Source organism: Nyctereutes procyonoides, unplaced genomic scaffold, assembly GCF_905146905.1.
Source record: "Nyctereutes procyonoides isolate TBG_1078 unplaced genomic scaffold, NYPRO_anot_genome, whole genome shotgun sequence".
Taxonomy (NCBI): domain Eukaryota; kingdom Metazoa; phylum Chordata; class Mammalia; order Carnivora; family Canidae; genus Nyctereutes; species Nyctereutes procyonoides.
In genome coordinates this window covers 104,485,954-104,507,066 of record NW_026575125.1, presented here as the reverse complement: position 1 = coordinate 104,507,066, position 21,113 = coordinate 104,485,954, and the positions used below count along the sequence as shown (strand labels likewise).

At 41.7% G+C, this 21,113-nt stretch overlaps 1 protein-coding gene across 1 annotated transcript in view; it reads right to left on the bottom strand.

Moving 5' to 3' along the window:
• The window catches only part of ADGRG4 (adhesion G protein-coupled receptor G4), a 108,147-nt gene extending 93,489 nt beyond the window's left edge, over nucleotides 1-14,658 (bottom strand). Inside the window, exon 1 of the mRNA XM_055338121.1 lies at nucleotides 14,484-14,658. Coding sequence (XP_055194096.1) covers nucleotides 14,484-14,658 — 175 coding nt within the window. The remainder of the gene's footprint in view (nucleotides 1-14,483) is intronic.
• Between the last annotated feature and the right edge of the window lie 6,455 nt (nucleotides 14,659-21,113).

The window sequence follows — 21,113 nt, the reverse complement described above, 5'->3', positions numbered from 1 at the left end:
TTGTTTTTTGTTTTTTTTTGCTAATCTGATTTTAGATAAACCAGATCTGGCATCTATAAAAGCATCCATCTTTGAGCTTCATTTCTGTCTCACTGGTCACTGAGTTATCTAACACATCCCCTCCTTCAAAACCTAGGCAATTGACCACATATGTAGCTTGCCAGGCATTCTTCTCAGAATAGGAAGCAGAAGAATTATCTCCACATAGGTAACGTGATTGTTCCTTCAAATTTTGGGTCCAAGGCTCATGTCCATTCAAAAAAAAATGGATGTCTTTACTCATAAAAGCAGAAGCACCCTGGAAAATTTATTTACTCCACAATGATGGTCATTGAGTACCAACTATGTGTCAGTGCTAGAGTCCAGCAATAGAGTAAACTCATGTTCATACCAGGTCCTTGGCCCTAGTCAGCTTTACATTCCAGAAAGAAAGGTAGTCAATAAACAAGTAAATATAAGAATTACAAATTGTGGGGTACCTGGCTGGCTCAGTCGGTAGAGCATGGGACTCTTGATCTTGGAGTTGTGAGTTTGAGCTCCATATTGGGTGTAAAGATGACTTAAAAATGAAACCTGGGCAGCCCGGGTGGCTCAGTGGTTTAGTGCCACCTTCGGTCCAGGGTATGATCCTGGAGACCCAGGATCAAGTCCCACATCGGGCTCCCTGCATGGACCCTGCTTCTCCCTCTGCCTGTGTCTCTGCCTCTCTCTCTCTCTGCATGTGTGTGTGTGTGTGTGTGTGTGTGTCTCATGAATAAATAAATAAAATCTTTAAAAATAATAAAATAAAAATAAAACCTTAAAAATTAAAGTAACTGGGACTCCTGGGTGGCTCAGTCGGTTAAGCGTCTGCCTTCAGCTCAGGTCATGATCTCAGGGGCCTGGGATTGAGCCCCACATCAGGCTCCCTGTTGAGCTTCTCCCTCTCTGCCATTCCTCAGGCCCTCCTCACTTGTGCTCTCTGGCTCTCTCTATCTCTCTGTCAAATAAATAAATAAATAAAATATTTTTTTAATGAATGAATTAAAATAATTTAAAATTATGAAAAGCCCTCTGAAGGAAATTAATATGCTGATGAGTTACCTAATGGGATGGAAGGGATGAGGTAAATGGGAATATCTATATTAGATAGGATAGTTAAGGAAGACCTCTCTGAGAGAGGGTCCTTTGCACTTAGTTCTAGGAGACAGAAACAGCTAGGGTTACAAAGATATGGAGTAAGAGTGACCCAGACATGAGTAGTAGCATATGAAAGCATACATAAAGGCCTTAAAGTAGGACTGTGCTTGGCATATACAAGGAATAAGAAGGAAGCCAGTGTGTCTGGAGTGGAGTGAGAATAGGATGAAAGGAAACGAGTCTCAAGAGGTAGTGGAAGACCAGATCATGCAGTACTTTTTAGGTCTTTTTTTTTAAGATTTTATTTATTTATTCATGAGAGACACAGAGAGAGGCAGAGACCTAGGCAGAGGGAGAAGCAGGCTCCCTACTGGGAATCCAATGCAGGACTCTATCCCAGGACCCTGGACCATGACCAGAGCCAAAGGCAGATGCTCAACCATGGAGCCACCCAGGTGCCTCTGCTTTTTAGGTCTTATTAAAGAGTTTGGATTGTATTCTAATTGTCATGGAAACTTATCAGCAGGTTTTGAGTAGAAGAGTGACATGATCTGACTTGACACATGAAAAGATTGCTCTGGCCACTATGTTGAGAAGGGGCTATAGCAGAGCAAGAGTGGAGGCAGGGAGGCCAGTGAGGAGGCTATATGAGCTTCAATCCTTATCTCCTGGGATGCCTGGGTGGCTTAGTGGTTTAGCGCCTGCCTTAGGCCGAGGGCGTAATCCTGGGCTCCCCAGATCCAGTCCCACATCAGATTCCTTGCATGGAACCTGTTTCTCCCACTATGTATATGCCCCCCTCTCTCTCTCTGTGGCTCTCATGAATAAATAAAGTCCTAAAAGAATCCTTACCTCCTGCTCCCTTCTGCACCTATTCACTTCCTGACCTGTCCTCATCCCTTCTTGCTGGCTCTGTTCTCAATTCTTAGACTTTATGACAGAGTTGGGTTTCTTCTTGACCCTTGATATTCTTCCAAGAACATGGTTTTGCCCCACATTCTGGCTCCATCCAGTTAGAGCATCTGAGTCACCCTCTGCCTGATCTAGTGTTGACCCTAGCCCTCTATCCCACAACGACTCTCACAGTTGGGAAGCTGGTGACTTATCTGAAGCCCGAAGGAGACTAAAGCTTTAGTTATACCGTTGTTTCAAGGACAGAATCTTCCCCACCCTCTAGACGAAAATGATGAGTGAAGAACAATTAGAATTATTTGTCTGATAACCTAGAAAAATCATTGTTTTGACCCATGGCTTTGAGACTTAGTCTGTAAAACCTTGTGACTGTTTTAAAGTGACCTCTTCAGGATTCAAATCTGCACATTTATCATAATTTCCATTGACCAATGACATTCCTCACAAACTCATTCTAATTTTCCAGTATAACACACTCTTCCACCTTTTCTTTCATGACTACACTACACTTCTAGGTCCTTCTGTTCTTAGATCCCTCTATTTCATGCCCCATGAGCTCTCAAAAAAAACCCCACTTAGAGTCTGTGTCACATATACTGATACCATACAGGTGTTCAAAGTTTTTATTTGTAATTTTAAATTGCATCAATTTATTAAATAAAACAAATCTACTAAATCAGCAAATGTGTACTGAATACCTAATCTGTGTGTCAAGACTTGTGCTGGATGTTTGGATAAAGAAATGGAGAAAACAGTTTTTTGCATTTGAGGAAGCAAACGGGGGAAAGATAAATCAACATCTTAGCAGGTAGTCAAGGCCAAGTGACAGAGTTGCCACTGTGACCCATAGGTCCCATTTCAAGCTTTATTATGAGAAACATGGTTTCCCATCAGGCCCTGCACACAGCAAGAAGCCAGTCAGTGTTTGTTGTTGATGGTGATGATGATTTGGTATTTTTCCAGAAGATTAGCTCTCAATCTGAGGGCTATTCAAATTAAACCCCAGGTCTATTTCATCAGGGGTTGTCATTCACTGGCATGTATGACCTTTCAGCTAAAGACTGATGTGCTAAATGAACGATGTTATCAACTGAATTTACTTGATATGGATGAGATTGCAGTTTTCCAAGGCAACCTTTTCCTTAAGTCTCCAAATTATCAGCTACTTCAGTTGAACTATCTTAATCATCTATTCACTGCAGAATCGAAACAAAGACAGAATCTATCTTCATTCTTGTCACAGAGCCTAGGCAAGGTCTGGGCCATTGAAGAACAGATGCCTGTTTGTCCCTGTGAATCAGTGATCAGCTTTTGGCATACCTCAGTTTCCCCATCTCTGTTTTATGTATGTTGCTATATACATATATAGAAAGATGATACCATGATAAAATAAAGTCAAATACAAGAAAATAATAATGACCACATAACACAATAAAATAATTATTGGATTTAAAATATATATCTTAGGGGTGCCCGGATGGCACAGTTGATGGAGCATCTGACTCTTGGTTTTGGCTCAGGTTGTGATCTCAGGGTCGTGGGATTGAGCACTGCAACTGGCTCCCTGCTCAGCACAGAGTTTGCTTGAGATTCTTTCTCTCTCCTTCTCCCTCTGCCCCTCCCTGCCACTGTGCTCACTTTCTCAAAATAAATACATAAATCCTTTTTTAAAAAATAAAATATGGGGATGCCTGGGTGGCTCAGCGGTTGAGTGTCTGCCTGCAGCTCAAGACATGATCCCAAGATCCAGGATCAAGTCCCACATCAGGCTCCCCTTGAGGAGCCTGCTTCTCCCTTTGCCTATGTCTCTGCCTCTCTGTGTCTCTCATAAATAAATAAATAAAATCAAGAAAGAAAGAAAGAAAGAAAAAAGAAAAAGAAAGAAGAAAGAAAGAAAAGAAAGAAAGAAAGAAAGAAAGAAAGAAAGAAAGAAAGAAAGAAAGAAAGATAGGTCAAGGACAGGGGCACCTGGGTGGCTCAGTGGTTGAGGCTCAGCTCAGGTTGTGATCCCAGTGTCCTGGGATCGAGTTCCACATTGGGCTTCCCAAGGTGAGCCTGTTTCTCCCTCTGCCCGTCTCTGCCTCTCTCTCTCTCTCTCTCTCTCTCTCTCTGTGCCTCTCATGAATAAATAAAATCATAAATAAATAAATAAATAAATAAATAAATAAATAAAATCTTAAAAAAGAAAAAGAAATGTTAAGAACAGAGCCTGGCTAGGTCAGTTAGTGGAGCATACAACTCTTGATCTCACAGTTCTGAGTTCAAGCCCCATGTTGGATGTGGAGTCTACTTGAAAGAAAGAAAGAAAGAAAGAAAGAAAGAAAGAAAGAAAGAAAGAAAGAAAGAAACAAAGAAAGAAACAAAGAAAGAAACAAAGAGAAAGAAAGGAAGGAAGGAAGGAAGGAAGGAAGGGAGGAAGAAAGGAAGAAAGAAAGAAAGAAAGAAAGAAAGAAAAGAAAGAAAGAAGAAAAAAAGAAAGAAAGAAAGAGGGACGCTTGGGTGGCTCAGCAGTTGAGCGTCTGCCTTTGGCTCAGGGCATGATCCCAGGATTCGGGATCAAGTCCTGCATCGGGCTCCCAGTGAGAAGCCTGCTTCTCCCTCTGCCTATGTCTCTGCCTCTCTCTGTGTGTCTCTTATGAATAAATATATCTTTTTTTAATAAATAAATCTTTAAAAAAAAGAACAAACAAATGTCAAATAGTCCAAACTACTGTCTACTTGAGGCCAGTTTTTTTTTAAGATTTTATTTATTTATTCATGATAGTCACACACACACAGAGAGGCAGAGACACAGGCAGAGGGAGAAGCAGGCTCCATGCAGGGAGCCTGATGCGGGACTCGATCCCGGGTCTCCAGGATGGCGCCCCGGGCCAAAGGCAGGCGCCAAACCTCTGCACCACCCAGGGATCCTTGAGGCCAGTTTTCTATCAGACTTCAACAATCCTGGGGATCCCTGGGTGGCTCAGCGGTTTGGCGCCTGCCTTTGGCCCAGGTCGTGATCCTGGAGTCTGAGGATCGAGTCCCACAGCGGGCTCCCTGCATGGAGCCTGCTTCTCCCTCTGCCTGTGTCTCTGCCTCTCTCTCTCTCTCGCTCTCTCTCTCTCTCTCTCTCTCTCGCTCGCTCTCTCTGTGTGTGTGTGTGCGTCTCTCATGAATAAATAAATAAATAAATAAATAAAAGACCTAACACAATCCTGAGTGAATGGATTCACTGACTAAAGTTTCAACCTGTCCTACAGTCATACTGATCAAAAGGAAGCTGTGGAGAGACAGCCTCACAACCTTTCAAATGGCTTATTTCTAACTATGGTATATGAGACATTGAAAAAAAGCATAAGAATCCATTTTCTTACCTGAGAGAAAGATAAAGCTCAACATGAGAATCAATCCATAAAGCCTCTGACATCTGATGTATTCTTTCATTGTGTAAACCTGTGTTCAAAAGTCAGAAATACGCCCAGCTGAGAATCAGAACAAACAATTTTTAAGTGCATGTGACCACACTTCTTCCCATCCAATGCAAGGCTTTTTCCAATTGCTTAAAGCCATGTCCACCAGCCACAATATTGAAGCTTGCCTGAGTTATGCAGCCTTGCTGAAATCTCACTGATTGATTTATTTGCATATCCTTCCAACCAAACTTTGCTGAGTGCCTACATGTGCCAGACACTGTGTTACACACTGGGAGTACAGTGCTGGGAAGACAAGTTAGCCCAGAGGGGAAGACAGACATTGAATGCAGGCATAATTACAAAGTGGGATGAATTCAACCTTAATGCACACGACTTCAACCCAACAACTTGCAAATTTAACAATCCTAAACATTTTTTCCTTTTTTAAAAAACTTCTTTCCTTGATCGATTGATTGATTGATTGATTTTCATATATTTTTTATTGGAGTTCAATTTGCCAACATATAGCATAACACCCAGTGCTCATCCCATCAAATGCCCCCCTCAGTGCCTGTCACCCAGTCACCCCAACCCCCTGCCCACTTCCCTTTCCACCACCCCTTGTTCATTTCCCAGAGCTAGGGAAATGTCTCTCTTGTTGTCACCCTCACTGATATTTCCCACTCATTTTCTCTCCTTTCCCCTTTATTCCCTTTCACTATTTTTTATATTCCCCAACAATCCTAAACATTTTGAAGAAAGCACCATGCAAGAAGACTTTACTGGTAAAAGTAATCCATCAAATCATTTCTATTTTCAAAGTAGATCTGTTTAGGGGATCCCTGGGTGGCTCAGCGGTTTGGCGCCTGCCTTCGGCCCAGGGTGTGATCCTGGAGTCCCGGGATCGAGTCCCACGTGGGGTTCCCTGCATGGAGCCTGCTTCTCCTTCTGCCTGTGTCTCTGCTTCTCTCAATATATATCTCTCATGAATAAATAAATAAAATCTTTTAAAAAATAAAGTAGATCTGTTTAGAGAAACCTGATCATCTCTTTACATTTACCCAGCTCCACTCCTTTAAAAAGTGTAATTAGGGGAGTGCCTAGGTGGCTCAGTCGGTTAAGTGTCTGCCTTCTGCTCAGGTCATGATTTCAGGGTCTTGGAATCGAGCCTGCATCCGGCTCCCTGCTCAGCAGGAAGTCTGCTTCTCCCTCTCCCCCTCTTCCCTGCTCCTGCTCTCTCTCAAATAAATGAATAAAATATTTATAAATAAAATAAAAAGTATAATTAGGGGCACCTGGGTGGCTCAGTCGGTCAAGCATCCAACTCTTGGTTTCACCTCAGGGTTGTGAGATCAAGCCCCACGTCAGGCTGCATACTCAGCAAGGAGTCTGTCTGAGATTCTTTCCCACTGCCCCTCCCTCCACTCTCTCTCTCTAAAAAAAAAAAAAAGTGATTTTTTTGAAAGTGTAATTAAAGCTGCTTATTTGGGAAATACACTGGAAATCCCCTTTTCTCCAGGCAAAACAGTGTTAAAACTACAAATCTTACAGAACTGTATTACAGAAGCTTGGCAGTAGGGTGCTGATGAGCCTTTTCTGATTTTAAATAAAATATACTTCTGAATGATTTACTACTGATTTAAACGTTTCTTTTCCTATAGGATAATGCAACATATTGTATTTCTTACCACTTCTAAGTGGGACTTGGAGTGAATAGACTCATTTTACATTTAAAGTAACAGAACTAATTAGGATATCAAATGAATCTTGGGCTTGCTATGAGTGCCAGCCATTGATACAGCTCTTCATATTTACCAAGTGGTCTATTGCCATTCTCATTAGAATAATAACAGAATTTGTATGACTTGGATGGATTTTCTAAACTATAAGCTTAGAAGTCAGGGATGTCTAAATCTTTATGACTTGCAAGATGAAATTCAGCTTAAATTTACAGTGCTGTAGGAGGACCAGACTGAGAATCCATAACTAGCTGTGAGACCGTATTTCTGTTCCTTCATTTCCCTGGGCCTCAGTTTCCTTATCTGTAAAAATGGAGATAATAATCTGCTTATTTCCCAGAGCTGCTATGGAAGAGGATCAAATGAGGTGATATTTCAAAGGCAATTTTCAAAGTCTAAAGTGCTATAGAAATGGATATGATTGCTATCTATAAAATGGAATTTTCAGTAGCAAACAATCCAATTTATATCTGTCTTGCATTTCCCCTAAACTTTTATAATAATTCCAATGTATGTTTCAGAAACTTACCTGGCATCCAAGAAATAACTCATAGGACACACTACAGAATATTATGCAGCCATTAAAAGGAATTAGGTAAGTCTATATGTTTGTCAGGTATGAAAAAAGTGAGTGGGGAAGGGGGATGGGCACTGAGGACTTTCCTTTATATACCATACAGCTCTGTACTGCTTGGTTCTTTTATGATTATCATCCATTACCTATGTAATTTTTAAAACTGAAGTAAAGGACACAGGAAGGGAGGGAGTAAGAGAGGAAGAGGACAAGATAAGAAGGAAGGAAGAATGCATACTAAATAGGTTTTCTGTATGGCTAATACCATTCTGTACTGTTTGAGTATTTTATACTGAAAGTGCATTACTTTTAAAATTTTTACAAAATAGTGATACCTGGGTGGCTCAGCAGTTGAGCATCTGCCTTCAGCTCAGGGTGTGATCCTGGGGTCCTGGGATAGAGTCCCACATCAGGCTCCTGGCATGGAGCCTGCTTCTTCCTCTGCCTGTGTCTCTGCCTCTCTCTGTGTGTCTCTCATGAATAAATAAATAAAATCTTTAAAAATATATAAAAATAAATAATTTTTTTTGCAAAATAGAAGAAGTGAAGGAGGAAAAGAAGAGAAAGAGAGAAAGAAAGGGTAGAGATTAAGGACCTTTGTTTTATACCTCCTACAATTATATGCAATTTGGTTCTTTTGTGATGAATATATGTTTCTTTCATCATTTAAAAAATTTAAAGGCAGGAAGAAAGGAAGGAGAGAAGGAAGGAAATAGAGACCTCGGGCAGAAAGGAGTGTGGAAGGGAGGAAGAAAGACACTTACCTAGGAGCTGGATTCCTTTAACTTTCCACCCCGTGTCACCATGGGGTCCAGAAGAATTTGCTTTACGAATGACCAGATCTGGTCTCCAAATCCCTATGTTTGATGTGAAATGGAACGAGCAAAATGCAGGAAGGCTCATTATCTGCTGGCCATGCCTCAGTCACTTTTTTTTTCTGGATCAACTCAGCCTCTCTGCTCTTAGCTTTATGGGGCTTATTGACCAGGGCAGATCCTCTTTCTGTGGCTTGCCATACGTCATGGGGCTGCTCTCCCGAGCATGAAATCAGCCTGAGCAAAGTTCTCCGGTTATTACATATCTGCAATAACCCATTAATTTGAGGGCTCTTTCCCAGTGTTCAATAAGGATTATCTGCAGTTGCTAGTTGATTATCACTTTAATTAAATTGGATATATTAAACCGGCACTTGCTCACTTAACTAAGGCTCATTTCACTTTACTGAGAAAATGGGGATGGGGGATAGTATTCAGAGCTATAAGCAGAAATCAGAGGCCAAGGAAGTATTAACACGTTCATGTCTCACACCATTAATGAGGTAGAGCCAGCTATTTACCCTCACTGCCGGTCCATTCCTCAGATTGCTTTGAAAATAGATTTATAGAACTGGTTTTGGGTAATTCTCAAGGGAAGGATGTATTTTTTGCCATGGAAGGCACCATTATAGCCCTTTGGAATGATGGGAATATCACCAAATCTCAACAAGCATCCAGGGATGATCCTTGCCAGCCTCCGAATTTCCAAGGTCAGGACCCTGAGTTCAGAGGGTACAGTGACTTGCTCAAAGTCACAGAGATTATGAGAGGCAGACCAGAAGTTAGGATTGAGGGCTCCTGGTTCCCAGGCGTTTTCCTCTCCATCTCAAACCGTAAATGGAAAAATTCAGTCTAATAACGAACGGAGTATTGCTTCTTGGCCTCTTGGCTAAGATCAACTGTAATAGGGATCCCTGGGTGGCGCAGCGGTTTGGCGCCTGCCTTTGGCCCAGGGCGCAATCCTGGAGACCTGGGATCGAATCCCACGTCGGGCTCCTGGTGCATGGAGCCTGCTTCTCCCTCTGCCTATGTCTCTGCCTCTCTCTCTCTCTCTCTCTCTGTGTGTGGCTATCATAAAAAAAAAAGATCAACTTTAATAATGAACGGAGTCAACCTGTTATAGGTAGGCCAGTGGTTCTCCACAGGGGAAAGGGGAAGAAGAAGATGTATCAGAATTATCCATTACTCAGCTCCAAGCCTAGAAACTGTTATTGGTGTGGTGAATGAGAGCCCAGGCTTTCCAGAAAGGTGGACTAGACTTTGGTTCTCAGTTGTATGACATAGGGCCAGTTCCTTAACATCTTCAGAACCCCCAGTGTCCTCATTTGTAAAATGTGGCTAGTGGCACTCACCTCATGTCCCTGTGAAGATTACATGAGACAGCAGGTGTAAAGGGCTTAGCCCAGAGCCTGGCTCAGACTCCCAGTGCCACTGCTCCTGCTAGAACACCACTACTTTGTCTTCCCACTGTGTGCAAGACTGACCTTTTGTGACCTTCTCCCCACATGGTCCACACACCTTACAAGAGGGTGTGAGGCAATTGCCAAGGATCATCTTAGCATTTCCTTGACATTGGCTTCTGTTTCACATCAAGTCTACTCACTGATCTGCCTCCCCCATCCCCATAATACTTGAGCTCCAGAGGGACAGGAACTCCATGTTATTCAGTGACTCACACAATGCCTGGCACATAGAGAGCGCTCATTGAATATCTGATAAATAAATGAATACATGACTATGCATTTCCCCCCTACCAAACCGTGCACTTACTGAGGACAGGGAAACACATCTTTGTTCTCCTCATGCCCTGCCCCAGGAGTTGGCACAGTGCCTGGCACATAGTAGATGCTTTATGCATATTTGTTGAATTGAAAAAGAATTTAGAAGAGAATATATTTATATGTACTTGGATATGTTGGGAAAATTCTGTGGGAAGAGACCCTGGTGAGAAAAGCTGATTCTAGAAAAGGAGACTGAGAAGGGTTTGGATGGGAGGGAAATTTACCTTTCTCTGCATATGCTTTTGTTATGTTAGAATCTTCATCATTTGCATATGTTACTTTAAAAAAAAACCCACTATGTTTATTTTTTTAAAAATCCAATGTAGTGCAGAGCACCTGGCTGGCTCAGTTGGTGGAGCCTGTGACTCTTGATCTCTAGGTCATGAGTTCAAGCCCCACATTGGGAGTAAAGCTCACTTAAAAAAAAATCCAATGCAGTGTAAATGAAATAACTGACTGAAAAATGAAATGTGCAAAAAAAATGAAGAGGCTGAAAGTTTTTGGCCAGGAAAAAAATGTCACCTGAGAAGGGAGGGCTTCAATGGGTATTTTCCATTCTTTGGAAGGTTAGAAGGAGAAAGTTGACCATCTGTTCTCTGTATCTACAGAGTAATAGGAAATGGGCTGAAATTGTAGTGGGAGATGTGAGTTAAACATAAATAAGTCATTACTGCTGATAGGAGTTGATAAACACCAGAAAAAAACTGTCACAGAATGTGATGACCCATCCTAGAAACTTGAAGGTATAGAGAACTCCTATGGCTCTGCTTGTTTACTTGTCCTCCCACAGAGAGAGATGGCTAAGTATATTGAGACTTTGTCTCTGTTTCTGACACTAGAAGAGACCTTTAATCTGGTGAAGGTCCATGCTGTCATCATTCCATTTTCCCTTCCTGGTGTGAGCATCCCACCAGCCCAACTGAAACTCTGGCAATTTCCATACACATGGCCCCCAACCACAAATCAGCTATTGAGTTTGGGTCTCAACCATAGAAATAATGAAAGGGTCCAATGCTGGGGGAAAAATCATCTGTGTTGAGGACTTGCTAAGAAATTTTCAAGGGCAATTTTTTTTTTAAGGCAATTTTTTATTTTATTTATTTATGATAGTCACACACACACACACACAGAGAGAGGCAGAGACACAGGCAGAGGGAGAAGCAGGCTCCATGCACCGGAAGCCCGACGTGGGATTTGATACTGGGTCTCCAGGATCGCGCCCTGGGCCAAAGGCAGGCGCTAAACCGCTGCACCACCCAGGGTTCCCTCAAGGGCAATTTTGATTAGGTCTGCCTACCACCTTGAACACTACCATCCAACTGAGTCCCTGCTGGTTGTCATTCCCATCATAACTTCATACATTTGCTACATATGTAGGCATCCTTTATCAACATGGTTTTAGACATCACATAAATGTACATGCTTTTAAACATGCCATAAAAGACACTGTACTACAAGAGAGGCAGCTCAACAGAGTAGTTAGTAAAAAAAGACTCTTAAACCAGACTCTCTCCTATCTCACTGCCTTAGCTTCTTCAACTACAGAATGAGGATGATGAGGATAATGATGATAGTATCCACGTCTACTGTTTTTTATGGTATAAATGAGATAATATATGTAAAGCACTTAGAACACTGCATGGTACCTAATAAATTTATTTTTCAAGGTCAACAGTAGTCATTTAGTCAGGAACACTTGATGATTCTATGCTTCTGGGGAGTCAGCAGTAAACAAAACATATAACTCTCTCTCCTCATAAAATTTATGTTTGGATGTTCTAGAAAGAGTGCTGAGGCCAGTCTGCCAGGAGCAGAGCAAGCTAAGGGGACAATAGAGAGAGAAATAAGAGACATACTGGAAAGCCAAATCACACAGGTTCTGGTGGGCCATTTTCAGAACTTTGGTTGTACTCTGGAGAATTACCGAATTTTTCAAAACTTGTAACTTCGAAATGACATCAAACTTGCAGAAGAGTTGTAAGAAAAATGCAATTGTTAACATTTTGCCACATTTGCCTGATCATCTCTCTTTATATTTATTTTTGAAACACTTAAGAGCAGGGGCACCTGGCTGGCTCATTCGGTAGAGCGTGGGATGCTTGGTCTTGGGGTCATGAATTTGAGCCCCACACTGGGGGTGGAGATGACTTGAAAATAAAATCTTTAAAAAAAAAGAAACACTTAAGAGTAATTTAGAGTTATGGTGCCCCTTTACCCTGAACACCTCAGTTGGCGTTTTCCTGAGAACAAAAAGAGCTTCTTACATAACCAGAGTATAATTACCAAAATTGGGCAATTTACCTTGATGTAATCCTATCTCTTCTATGGTCCATATTAACATTTAGCTGACTGTCTCACTAATGCCATCTATTACAGTCTTCCTTTCTGATCCAAGAGCAATCAAGGATGACAAATTGCTTTTAGCTGTCATTATTTTTTGGTCTCCTTTAATCTGGAAGCATTTCTCGAACTTACCTTGACTTTCATGATGTCAACATTTTTGAAGTGTACAGGCTAGCCATTTTACAGAACATGCCTCAATTTGGGTTTGTCTATTCTTCCCTCATAGTTCCAGTTATGCATTTCAGGCAGGAAGAGCATAGAAGTGATGTTGTGTTCTCAGGCCATCACATTAGGACACACATGATGTCACTCTATCCCATGATTGAAGATGTTAACTTTGATCTGTTAATTAAGTTGACATTCACTAAATTTCTCCAGTGAAAAGTTATAATTTTTCCACTTATAATTCATAAGTGATCTGCAGGAAAATACTTGGAGTCTGCATAAATATCCTGTTCCTCCTTGTCTTAGTGTTTTTGGGCTGCTGTAACAAAATACCATAGACAGGGTGACTTATAAACAATAGACAGTTATTTCTCACAGTTCTAGAGACTGAGAAGTCCAAGATCAAGACACTGGCCAATTCAATGTCTGGTGAGGGCCCACCTTATGGTTCATAGATGGCCATCTTCTTGCTGTGTCCATACAAGGCCAAAGGAATGAGGGAGCTCTTGGGGGGTCTAATCCCATTCAGGAGAGCTTCACTCTAATGACCTCCCAAAGGCCTCCAAATACCATCACACTGGAGATTAGGATTTTGACATATACACTTTGAGTTCTGTTAACAATAGTGGAATTAAAATTTTTAAAGAAAGCATGGCATTGCAAAGAAAGTCCTTCCAAAGCCTGGTCCCTGTGGACTTCTCCCTCTCCATCCCCCACTACTCCCCTTCCTTAAATCCTATACTTTACCTATACTGAACCATTCAGAATTCCCCAAATGTCCCATTCTCTTTCATTCTTCTGTGCTTTTGCAAATGTTGTTCCCTTTGCCTAGAATATTCTTTTCACAGCTTGGCCCCCACCACCCTTAACTACCTGAAGATTCTCCACTCATCCTTCAAGACTCAACACAGTTATTTTTTTCTTCTGTGAACCCTTCCCTGAGCCATTACTTCCCCTTGCATCCCATCCCAGGTAGAAATCATCATTCAAGCTATTGTGGGATGAAGAGTTTCTCTCCTTTGGCCACCTTTGTGGACTCCTAGGAGAGATAAAAGTCACCTTTTCAGGTTCTTTTTGTCCTGATGTATCAAGGGTAATGGTTGGCTCCGTTGATACAAGTGAAGCCCCAGTGATGGAGTGCTGGGATCCTTGAGGCTTAACAGTGATAGGATTCTCAGGAGAGCAGAGGCCTGCTCAGATCACCCTGGGTATATGGATAGGCCAGAGCTCAAAGGAGCCTGGGACATAGGGAAGAGAAAGACAGGCTTAGTTAACTAGGATACACAACTCAGTTGAGTTTTGAGGCTTCTATAAGAATACTGCTTTCTGGGCAGCTCGGGTGGCTCAGCAGTTTGGCACTGCCTTCGGCCTAGGCCCTGATCCTGGAGACCCAGGATCGAGTCCCACGATGGGCTCCCTGCATGGAGCCTGCTTCTCCCTCTGCTTGTGTCTCTGCCTCTCTCTCTCTCTCATGAATAAATAAATAATTTTTTTTAAAAAAAGAATACCCTTTTCCTTAGTGGCCTCCAAATATCTTATATTTTTTTAATGTATCCTCTACACCCAACATGAAGCTTGAACACACGATCCCAGGGTCATGAGCTGCATGGTCTATGGACTCAGCCAGCCAGCTGCCCCTGTACCCTCCAGATCTTCCTCTTTCTTCTTCTTTTTCTTGTTATCTGGTGGTGAGCTGAGATCATCCAAGTAGGTCACACCCTTTAAATCAGCTGGAAAACTGTATAACTTAAGGTCATCCTCCTGCAAAGGTTTGCTTCCTGAAACATTTCCTTCAGGGTTTTTGGAGATGAGTCTCATTAACAGCTCTTGGGTCCCATCAATGTACTCCAGTGTTCAGAGCTCTCCAGTCAAAAGCCACTAGGAAGGAACACATCTGTATTTGGACAACTTGAGTTTATTACTTGTTGCAACAAGGCAAATGACACACTGCGGGAAACTGTGAGGCAACTCAGTAAGAGAGAGTTAGGAAAGACTTCTGACAGGATTTGGCCTTTGGTTGGGTAATTTGGGGGTGGTTTAAGGAGGTAAGGGTTTGCTTTAGATTGGGTGCTGTCAGAAAGCAGGGACAATTCTGATTGGGTATCTCAGTAAGTCTAATCTACAGTGAGAACCCACTACAGTGAGGATAAAGCTATAGGTGTCCTCTCTGACCCATAGGGGATCTATTCTGACACCTCCAGTGGATGCCTAAAACCATGGATAGTACTGAACTCTACATAGACTATGTTCCTACACATATATATCTATGATAATGTTTAATTTATACATTGGGCATGGGAAGAGATGAACAACAACAATAATAAAATAGAACAATGATGACAATATACTGTAATAAAAGTTATGTGAATGTGCTCTCTCTCTCTCTCTTTGAAAATATCTTATTGTCCTGTACTTACCCTTCTTGTGATGATCTGAGATTACTAAATGCCTATGGATGAGACACAGTGAGGTAAATGATGTAGGCATTGTGACGCAGCATCAGGCTACTATCGGCCTTCTCATGATTCATCAGGAGGATCACCTGCTTCTAGACTGTGGTTGACCATGGGTAACAAACAGTGGAAAGCAGAATGGACATTAAGGAGGGACTCCTTCACTGCATTTCGTAGAGAGGCAGCAGTCACTCACATTAGCCAGGAGAGGGAGATGTTTGGCATTTTGTGGACTACATAGTGATCCCATTTTTGTCTGCACGTAGACAAAATTGTGAAGCAGCCTTCTTTGAGCTTACTCTATCATGGTCTTATAGTAACTTTGGCTTACACTGATGTTCCATATGATTGTTTATGTCTAACAGAAAACGTTGTCCAGCTGTGAGTACCAAGCCAGCTTGTACCAACACTAAAGCCTAGCTGGGAGCATCAGACCACTTCCTGGATGACAGGGACTGCTTCTTTACTTTCTCTCTTGGCCAAGAGATGATGAAGTCCAGCTATAAGACACTACTTCATGATACCCAGATTTCCCTACTGCTGATCAGGATGGCTATCTAGAAAACAAAGTCTGTAGTTGAGTTGGAGTTAGTCTCTCCTGCTTGCTACAGGATGAACTGTTGTATTTTCTGATATGAAAGTGACTGCACAGTCAGAAGTCAGTGTAAAAAGACTGGGAGATTTGTATCAGTCAATGTAACACAAGCAATTATCCAAAGCAAGTATCAGTAACAGGTCTTGAAGTCAGGGGCCTAAGGTTATGAAACCCAGCTAATGAAAATTTGTCTCAGAATCCAATCAAGTCTGTGTTAGACTAGAAGGTGGCTTTTTCTTTTAGCTTAGTCACAAACTCTTCTTCTTGCCCTGTATTATTTACATAAAAGTAACAAGTAATATTTGCTGTAATACAAACTCTCCCTTGGCTGGCTAGGAGGAAATTGAGGGGTAGGTGATTGTCTGTGACAATACTAGCTAATGAATTTAGACAAGTCTGTTGGGCTTCCAGAGAAGAAGTATGTCATTTATGACTTCTATTAGTGATAGAGACAAGTTTGGGGCCACCCATCTAGTTGTAGTCCTCCACTTTATGGGATTGCAGTTCATAGTGTAGGTGTAAAGAGGGAATCAATTATCCCTCTTGCAAGTTCTCCTGGATAACCTGTGTTTGCCTCATGTGAGAGGCTTCTGGGCGTCCTTCTCAAGGTATAAGTCTGATGTCCACAAAAATGTAGTACTTTAGTGAAGCACAGATTATATTAGAAACGTAACTATTATTTACTACAAGAGTAAGCCAATTTGTGTCTCTCGATATGGAGAAATCCCTTTAGTGGACTTAAACAGTTTTCACAAAGCAGTTGGAAAAGAAACAGGCCAGGACAACTGGAAAATCCCCAATATCAGTGCCTACTCCTGGTTGACTCTAACTTGCTGATAAGATTATAAGGACTTCAGCAGAAGCATTTTGTTGATGTGAGGTCAAGGTCCAATTTTTTTAAGATTTTATTTATTTATTCATGGGAGACACAGAGAGAGGCAGAGACATAGGCAGAGGGAGAAGCAGGCTCCATGCAGGAAGCCCAATGTGGGACTCGATCCCAGGACTCCAAGATCACGCCCTGAGCCAAAGGTAGACAGACGCTCAACCGCTGAGCCACCCAGGTGTACCAAGGTCCAATTTTTAAAAGACCAAAAGTTGGGGCCAACACTGTGAAGGAGACAAGTCCCAAAAGGAACCTATAAAAGGGAACCTACCTCCTGTGGTGTATAAAGGAATAGCTATTGAATTTTTGTCAGCAGGGATAGGTAGGGGGTAACAGATCCAGCAGTCAGCTAAATTCACTTAGTGGTTACAGAAAAAAAAAAAAAACATAAGAGAATTAGGATTTTTTCTCTCCAAAGGCAGAAGGAGACATAAGGAGGCAGAAATAATCAGATGGGAACAAAGGATGTCACATTAGTGTTCTAAAGGGCACCAAAGTAGAATAATAAGCAAAAATAGTGGGAGAATAAAAGAACAAAAAGAGTGTGTTGGAGAATCAGAAAATTAATCTTGTTCTGTCATCTTGGGCAGAAACTGTCCACCTCTGAAGTCAACAGCTTCTGGAGGATTCCTGAGAATCTAAAGCTTAAAGTGTCCAAGTGGAGAATGTCTGGTGATCAGGTTCAAGTGACATACATCTTTTGAGTTGGAAAACAAGGATGAGTTGGAAAACCTTGAATGTTTACTGCTATGATAGCTGTTAATGGGACCTAATAAGGTCCTTTTTGTGAAAACTCAAGAGCAGTTTTTCTTCAGTCTTTTCCAGAAGACAAAATATCCAACTTGCAGAGAGCAAATAGAGTCTGTTTAGGTAGATATTTGAAATGTGGCTTGCACGTATTGGTGATAAAGCCTGAGGTACAGTATGACTGTCTCATATGAACTAATCATATCTGCTTGTAATAGGGTAAAATCCAAGGCTGGGGAGGAGGTAAAATTTCCAAACACATAGGACTTATTATTTCTTAAAATATTTTTTTTAATTTTTATTTATTTATGATAGTCACACACAGAGAGAGAGAGAGAGGCAGAGACACAGGCAGAGGGAGAAGCAGGCTCCATACACTGGGAGCCCGACGTGGGATTCGATCCCGGGTCTCCAGGATCACGCCCTGGGCCAAAGGCAGGTGCCAAACCGCTGCACCACCCAGGGATCCCAGGACTTATTATTTCATTAATCCTTATTAATTCATGAGATAACTTGTGGGTCCCAGCAGGTAGTTGATCCTATAGACATTAAAGCTAATGGTAATACTTTAAGCCATAGAAGTGTTAAGGTTTCTGAGAGCTTTGCTAGTTTTACTATTGGAGTTCCACTAATTCTCTTTACTTTTCATGAGGACTCTGGATGATAAGGACAGAGGAGTTTCTAAGTAAAAGGGAGACATTTACAGAGCTCCTTAATAACAGTGCTAGTAAATTAGTTTCCCTGTCACTGGAGAGATAAGTTGGAATGCCCCAGATCGGAAAAAAAATGAAATCAACATTTTATTTTGCCGCATTAGGGCCTGTTATGTGTTGAATTGTGCCCCCAAAATTCATATGTTGAAGTCCTAACCCCCAGGACCTCAGAATGTGATCTTATTTGGAGATAGGGTCTTGGCAGATATAATTAGCTAGATTGAAATGAGGTCATCAGGGTGGGCCCTAATCCAATATGACTAGTGTCTTTACAAAAAGGAGAGACTTGGACACAGAAACAGGCACACATGAGATGCCTGGGTGGCACAGTGGTTGAGTGTCTGCCTTCCGATCAGGGCATGATCTTGGAGTCCTGGGATCAAGTCCCATATCGGGCTCCCTGGGGAGCCTGCTTTTCCCTCTGCTTATGTCTCTGTCTCTGTGTCTTTCATGAAAGAAAGAAAGAAAGAAAGAAAGAAAGAAAGAAAGAAAGAAAAAGAAAGACACAGAAAGGGAAATTGATGTGAGAAAACATAGGGAAAGGCAGCCATTTATAAGTCAGGGAGAGAGGCCTGAAACAGACCCTTCCCTCAGGAAAAACCAACCTGGGGTACCTGGCCAGCCCAGTCAGTAGAGCACATAACTCTTGATCTCAAGGTTGTGAGTTCAAGCCCCATGTCGGGCATACAGCTTACTAAAATCAATCAATCAATCAATAAAAAAGAAGAAGAAACGAACCCTTCCTTCATCTTGATTTCAGACTTCTTGCCTGCAGAGCTGTAAGACAAGCAATTTCTGTTATGTAAGCCACCCAGTAAGTGGTATTTTAGTACAGCAGCCCTAGAACACTAATACAGGGCTATTCTCTCTGACAGGACAAGCTTTAACCCACCCTGAAAACGAACAATAACCAGACATATTTATAGCCTATTGAGGAGACATTTGTATAAACTCTATTTGGAGGTGTTCAAAGGGCCCTCCAGTCTTTGGTCTCCATCCATGACCCACTTTATAGTTTACCCAGGATGGTGTTGTTAGCTGATAGACCATGTTTTGGAAACATTTTGACAATAACTCTAAAATTACTCCCACCAACAGTAATGTAATATCATGGCCAATTTATCTCCGCTGTTGTGGATAATATCATGAAGAATTCTTGCTAAAATCCATTTTTTTTCTAAAATCCATTTTAAAGGATTTGGCACTACCAAGTAGCCTCACTGACAGTGCCAAATACTCTCTTCATGCAATGAGCCTTCAAGTATTTCCCAGGTATCTTTTTCTCCAAATTAAAGGCTAACAACAGTTAATGACAATCCGTTTCTGACAGTTAACAACAATCTCAGAAGAATCTATTTATTCCTCCAAAGTCCTCTCCTTTCTGAGTGATCACAGGAGCAATCATCTGGGCCAAAGGTACTTGTTTTCTTAGGAGACTCTGGGTCCTTACACTTTGAATTGCGCTCCCCTTTTGTATTATAGCTATTTCCTTAAGTTAACAGCATCTAAAAGTTGTTGACTTGGTCCGTTTTTACAGGTGTTTCTGTCCAGGTCAGCAAGCTTCTTTGCTTCAAAGCTTTTTGAAGTCAGATTAACCAAAACCATTCATTGTCAATATAAATATCCCTTATCTCTTGGCCTTTGGTCAGTCTAGGCAAAGACAACCAATTAAGCCATCTGAACTGATTTAGGAGGAGCCGGATGAGGGACTCCATCCCTGGATCCCAGGATCACGCTCTGAGACAGACAGACGCTCAACTGCTGAGCCACCCAGGCGTCCCTGTCTTTCTCTCTTAAAAACAAAAACCCAAAACCAGTGCTCACTACTTTTTAGCTTGTTACCTATATCCCATAAGGTGTTGCTTTCTCCTTTGGACACCACTGCCCATTGCTGCAACACTATAAACCCAGCCTCCTTCCTTTGCTTGAGAAAAGATACCCAACGACTTGTCTCTGTTAAACAACAACTATCCATACCCTCACAGACCTTCTAGAGTCTCCCTTGAGTAATGCTGATTTAACTGTGCTTGTTAATTGTTCATACATGAACAGCAAAAACCTGAAATGGACAAATAGGATGTGCTATCACAGACTTAAATTTACTCTTAAAATATAAACTTATCACAAAAATTAAATCAGCACTTGATCTCAAGATCCTGAGATCATGACCCAAGCCAAAATCAAGAGTCAGTCGCTTAACCAGCTGAGCCACCCAGGCACCCCCAAGTGAGCGTCGTTGTTGTTGTTGTTTAGTTCAAGAGGGTTTTTAAAAATATTTTATTTAAATTCAATTTGCCAACATATAGTATAATACCCAGTGCTCATCCCATCAAGTGTCCTCCTTAGTGAGCATCACCCAGAGGGTTTTTTATTTTTATTTTTTTTAATATTTTATTTATTCATGAGAGACACAGAGACAGAGGCAGAGACAGAGGCAGAGGGAGAAGCAGGCTTTCCTCAGTGGAGGGTCGATGTGGGACTTGATCCCAAGATCCTGGGATCTTGACCCAAGCGAAAGGCAGATGCTCAACCGCTGAGCCACCCAGGCGCCCCACCCAGAGGATTTTTTAATACAAAAGCATGAAGAACCATTAGGTTTAATTAGAACTTACCTAGCTGAAGTTTTTACATGTTTAGCTACTGCTCTTACAGCTCTGAAACAAGGGGAATGTGGCTGGGCTACTGGATGTGACAAAAGACTCAAATAAGCAATAGGCCTCTGACGAGTGTCATGGAGCTGGTAAGGCAGCAGCCCTCGCACCTGTTCATGCTCTTTATGAACAAAAAGAGAAGCAGGATTGTGAATCCAGAATTCTGAACAGTTTTGTGGGAAGGTTATTTTATCAGTCTTTGTGCTTATACATGATTATGTTTCTTCT